This window comes from Camellia sinensis, chromosome 12 (assembly GCF_055761805.1).
Source record: "Camellia sinensis isolate YWXY chromosome 12, ASM5576180v1, whole genome shotgun sequence".
Classification (NCBI taxonomy): domain Eukaryota; kingdom Viridiplantae; phylum Streptophyta; class Magnoliopsida; order Ericales; family Theaceae; genus Camellia; species Camellia sinensis.
In genome coordinates, this window is record NC_138972.1 from 138,772,403 (window position 1) to 138,777,729 (window position 5,327).

At 35.1% G+C, this 5,327-nt stretch overlaps 1 protein-coding gene across 1 annotated transcript; it reads left to right on the top strand.

Annotated features, from left to right (window-relative positions):
* The first annotated feature begins 4,194 nt into the window (after positions 1-4,194).
* LOC114293824 (protein FAR1-RELATED SEQUENCE 5-like) lies at positions 4,195-4,650 on the top strand. The gene has a single exon (XM_028237945.2). It carries the CDS (start codon positions 4,195-4,197, stop codon positions 4,648-4,650), a length of 456 nt encoding a protein of 151 aa, XP_028093746.2.
* The last annotated feature ends 677 nt before the right edge of the window (positions 4,651-5,327 follow it).

The window sequence follows — 5,327 nt, forward strand, 5'->3', positions numbered from 1 at the left end:
AATTTTAACGTGGAAAAACCACAATTGGACATCTCCAACTGTGATTAAAAAATCATGGGCAACAGTCACAAAACAATCCACTAAGAAGATTTAAAAGAATTACACAAGTATACTCTCAATTACCTAGCGAATCCACGCCTAATTGAACCAACCTCTATGTGCCTCTTCCAACCCCGTCTTCACCTCGGAATTGTCTTTACGATGAGCCACTCTAGAATCCACCGAAGCTTCAGGCTCGAATTCTTCAGAATCCACTGAAAAACAACTCTCTCTCTCTTGTGTATAACAAACAAAACCTTTGATGTACTCTCTTTAAACCATGAGTTGAATACTCAATAAAACATCAAAGAAAACTAACAAAATATCCCCAGATATAAACCTTAAGAACCAAAAAGAAGATCTGGAGGAATTAAATAGTTTTGGAAGAAAACCAACTATTTATAGAAAATCCAAAAGTAATCCTAGTTTTGGAAGAAATCCAATTACTTATAGAAATCCAAAAGTAATCATAGTTTTGGAAGAAAATCAACTTCTTAAAGAAATCCTTGTCAAACGGGATTGCCAATAATAAAACCTAACAATCTCCACCTTTGGCAATGCCGTGACAAAACACACCTAACAAATAAAATCCTAATCACCCCAACCCATTACAACCAACAAACACAAACTTCTTTCTCAAGATTAAGATCTGCAAAACAACTATTAGTCTCACAAGAGTATATGAAAAAGCAATAAACATATGGCTAGATTATCTTGAAGCATTTGAAGCATGAGATGGAAAACATGAATAGATGCAACTTGGAGATTTTAAGAACATGTAATATGAAAACCTGAAAACTAAGACACATATTCCCCCTTTTTTTGTCACAAATTGACAAAGGAAGCGCAATCAACTAAAGCCATATCATAAACCACACAAGCAATGATATGATGATGTAAATATCAGGAGCATGCAAGAAGGAAATAATAAGCAAACAGTGCATAGCAACATGCAAAACAATTAAAGCCAATCTCCCTTACCAAACAAAACAAAGTGTTCATGCTAACAAACTCTTGTAATGATAAACCAAACTCCCACTTACTAAAAACAATGAACAAGAAGAAAACGACAAAAAATAATATGGTGGAGCAAGCAAGGAATTTCTGATTTATACCTTGAAACACACAAGATTATCCAAGAAGCACCACTACAAGAAAACACAATGTGCACAGCCTCTAGAAGATTCCTCATAAAAGAAAGTGATGCATTATGTGAAAAGCATAGATCCCATGATAAAAGTATTTGCGTGACTCTTGGAGTTCGACAAACACTAGATTTAATCCTAGTAGTGATCTGAAAGTTGAACCTCCGACAAGAGAATCTAAGCACAACAAAGGAAAGTCAAACCACTAGAAATCAAGGGGTATTTGGTGAGTAAAGGCGGAGGCTCCCCCTCAATCAATGAATCTTTTCTTTTTTTCTTTCTTTCTTTTGCACATTTTTTTCTTTCTTTTGCATATTTTTTCTTTTTCTTTTTCTTTTTTCTTTCTTTTGCACATCTTTTTTTTTTCTTTCTTTTGCACATTTTTTTTCTTTTTCTTTTTCTTATTCTTTTTCTTTTGCACATTCATTGGCGGCTGACACACTCAAGAGTATTGAAACCGAACCAGAGAAGCATGGATATAACAAGGATGGCCTGGTTGGGGACTCGGAGGTAGCGTTTTCCTCATGGCTGGACAACAAAGAATAGAGGGGAAAACCGCGGAGATGCAAAAAGATGGAGGATGGTTAAGAGACTCAACATCACCCAAGATATGCTAATATAGGTCAATTCCTCTAGAAACACAAAAGATCAATGACAGAAGTCCATAGAAAAAAAATCACTAAGGCGGAAGACTCCAAAATTTGCTAATCCAAGAGTGTGTACAGAATGAGACATACTAATCAAAAAACACACACTCCAAAATGAGTAATGACCACAGAAAGCACACATATATTAACATGTAATGGATATTCTCATAAATTCCAATATGCACCAAGGACCACTCAAAAATTTCAAGCTTGGAAAACTATACTAAGAAAATCCTTTTGGGTTATTTTATTTTATTTTATTTTATTTTATTTTTCTTAAATAAAGCAAGACAAAAAAATGAACAAGCACCCACGTAATGACAAAACAAAAAACACACAGAAACCAAAAACTAAAATGACAAAACAAATTAACACAAGTCAAGTTTTCTCACCCAAACTGCTTTAGTACGAACAAAATTGTGAGAATTGCGGTTCTTGGGTGGTGTCTTGACATTGTGGTTCCTTTCCTCTGCAATAGGAACCCGTCTCGACATGGTTTCCAACTTCCTATTCCTAGGTCTAGACAAATACACTTTCCCATGCACCTTATAACAATAAGGGCGAATATGACCATGCATACCACAATGATGACAAACAAAAACAGGGTGTACATGATGTACCTTCTTTTCTTTTACCTTACCAACTCTAGCAAGTTTGAGAAGTCTATCCTTATGTTAAATTTTTTGTTCTAATTTTCCTTGAGTTCTTGTATCATGAGATATGGATGCATTCTGTTTTTGCTCTTTCTTACCACCAAAGCCAATGCCACTCTTGTCAGAACAAATTTGTTGAGACCTAATGATATTGTCTAAAGTCTTTGATCCTTTGTTCCAAAGACCAATGGTAGCCATACCACACTTGAGCTCTTCATCTTTCTTGAATAGTAGTTCTTCCAAAGCAACTTGTGACATCTCGAGAGATTCAATCTTTTCTTCATCCATGCCATGGGTTTCCTGTAGCTCATTCCTCTCTGTCTCACAAGTCAATAGTTTTGCACAAAGAGCTTGTTGATCATCAACTATCTTGATGGCATCAATCCTGGCCTCAGAAATCTCCTCATTAAGTTTGACATTCTCACTTTCACATGCTTTGAGTTTCTTTGTGAGTTTGTCATTTAATTTGAATAAGTTAAGAGACTCCTTATACAACTTTTCATAAGCTTGCTCAAGCTCTTCATCATCACTCTCTGAGGATTCGTCAAGTAAGGGTGGTCGAACCATAGAATTTCTCTCACGAATTAAATCCATTATCACAAATCAAACAAGATCTCGTTCTAAAAGAATTTTTTTTTAAAAAAAATAGAAGGACCTGCTCTGATACCAATTGAAAAATCTAGAAATCCCCTAGATATTGATTTGTGATTATGTAACAATTTTAAGCAGTATATAACAATCCCAATCAAACAATCAAGACAAATCAACACAACAATTTTAACGTGGAAAAACCACAATTGGACACCTCCAACTGTGATTAAAAAATCACGGGCAACAGCCACAAAACAATACACTAAGAAGATTTAAAGGAATTACACAAGTATACTCTCAATTACCTAGCGAATCCATGCCTAATTGAACCAACCTCTATGTGCCTCTTCCAACCCCGTCTTCACCACAGAATTGTCTTTACGATGAGCCACTCCAGAATCCACCGAAGCTTCAGGCTCGAATTCTTCAGAATCCACCGAAGAACAACTCTCTCTCTCTCTCTTGTGTATAACAAACAAAACCTTTGATGTACTCTCTTTAAACCATACATTGAACACTCAATAAAATATCAAAGAAAACTAACAAAATACCCCAAGATATAAACCTTAAGAACCAAAAAGAAGATCTGGAGGAATTAAATAGTTTTGGGAGAAAACCAACTATTTATAGAAAATCCAAAAGTAATCCTAGTTTTGGAAGAAATCCAATTACTTATAGAAATCCAAAAGTAATCCTAGTTTTGGAAGAAAATCAACTTCTTAAAAAAATCATTGTCAAACGGGATTGCCAATAATAAAACCTGACAAAAGTAATGCTTTTTATCCAATTACATTATAAAAATGTTTTATTGCTTTTGATGCTCTGTTTTTTTTTTTTTTTTCATTTGGTGCTCTGTTTTCTTTATTGCATTTGGTGCTCTGTTTGATTTTTTTTTTTTGGTTAATTGTTCTTTATGAAAGTGCTTTTTATTCAATGATAATAACAAGTTAGTGTTATATATAACTTTTGTTGAACCTAATTTGTGAATCAACTTTTTTAAGTTAATAAAAAAATTAGTTTATTGGATTGTTGCTTAATTTCATCCATGCCATTTATGTTTAAGAGATTTTTTTTCTGATAAATTAATTTTTTGCATTGTAGGGGTTGCATATATCAAAAATGGCTGATGCACAATGTGGGAAGGATGATACACAATTTGGACCTATACTTGGTATGGAATTTGACTATGAGCAATTTGCATATGATTTTTATAATTCTTATGGAGGAAGAGTTGGATTTAGTATTAGAAGAGAATATGCTCACAAAAGTAAGACGGGTGACATTACTTCAATGGCATTTGCTTGTTCTAAGGAGGGACATAGAAAAGCTGATAAAAGAGATTACGCTGCGAAGAATGCAAGGGCTGAGACAAGGACTAGTTGTGGTTCTCCAATGAACATTAAATTAAATAGGAAAATTGGGAAGTATAATGTTACCAACTTCGTAGAAATGCACAACCATCACCTTGTAGTAAGTGAATGTTCTCATATGCTTCATTCTCAACGAAAAATTTCCACCTCTCAATCTATTGAAATTGATTTGGCTAATGACTCTGGGATACCTCTTAGGTCATGATATGAGTTAATAGGTAAAGAGATAGGAGGAAGGGAATGTGTTGGGTTTTTGAAACAAGACCAAAAGAATTATCTGAGAACAAAAAGACAAAAAATGCTGGCATTCGGAGAAGTATGGAGCATATTAAAATATTTTCAAGATCAGACGGTAAAAAATCCTTCATTCTTTTATGCCATGCAGTTGGATAGTGAGGAGCAAATAAAAAATATTTTTTGGGCAGATGCTAGAATGATAATTGACTACGGTCAGTTTTGGGATGTTGTGACATTTGACATAACGTACAAAATTAATAAAGAGAGTCGGCCATTTGCTATTTTCATTGGCTTCTGTTAGGTTTTTATTCTTGGCAATCCCATTTGACAAAACTCCTTTCAATTGTACTTGTTTTCGCACTTTTATTTTAGTGAGGCTATGAGTTCTTAATTGCGAATCCAACTTGAATTGTGCCTTGCAGAGAAGTTTGCGGTGCTAATTCTTTCATGATTTCCACTTCGCTGACTATAACGGGGATCGAGCTGCCTGGTCAGCTCGCGGGGGTCTAGGGGGTAGCGCCCCTTGGCGGGTTCGGGGTAGCGCCCTTGAAGCAAAATGCAAAAATGCATTCGAAGTTGCTTGTCCGCTCGAGTAGACATTCTCCTGCTCGAGCGGAGAATCATTGGTTCCAGAAGTTTGATCGC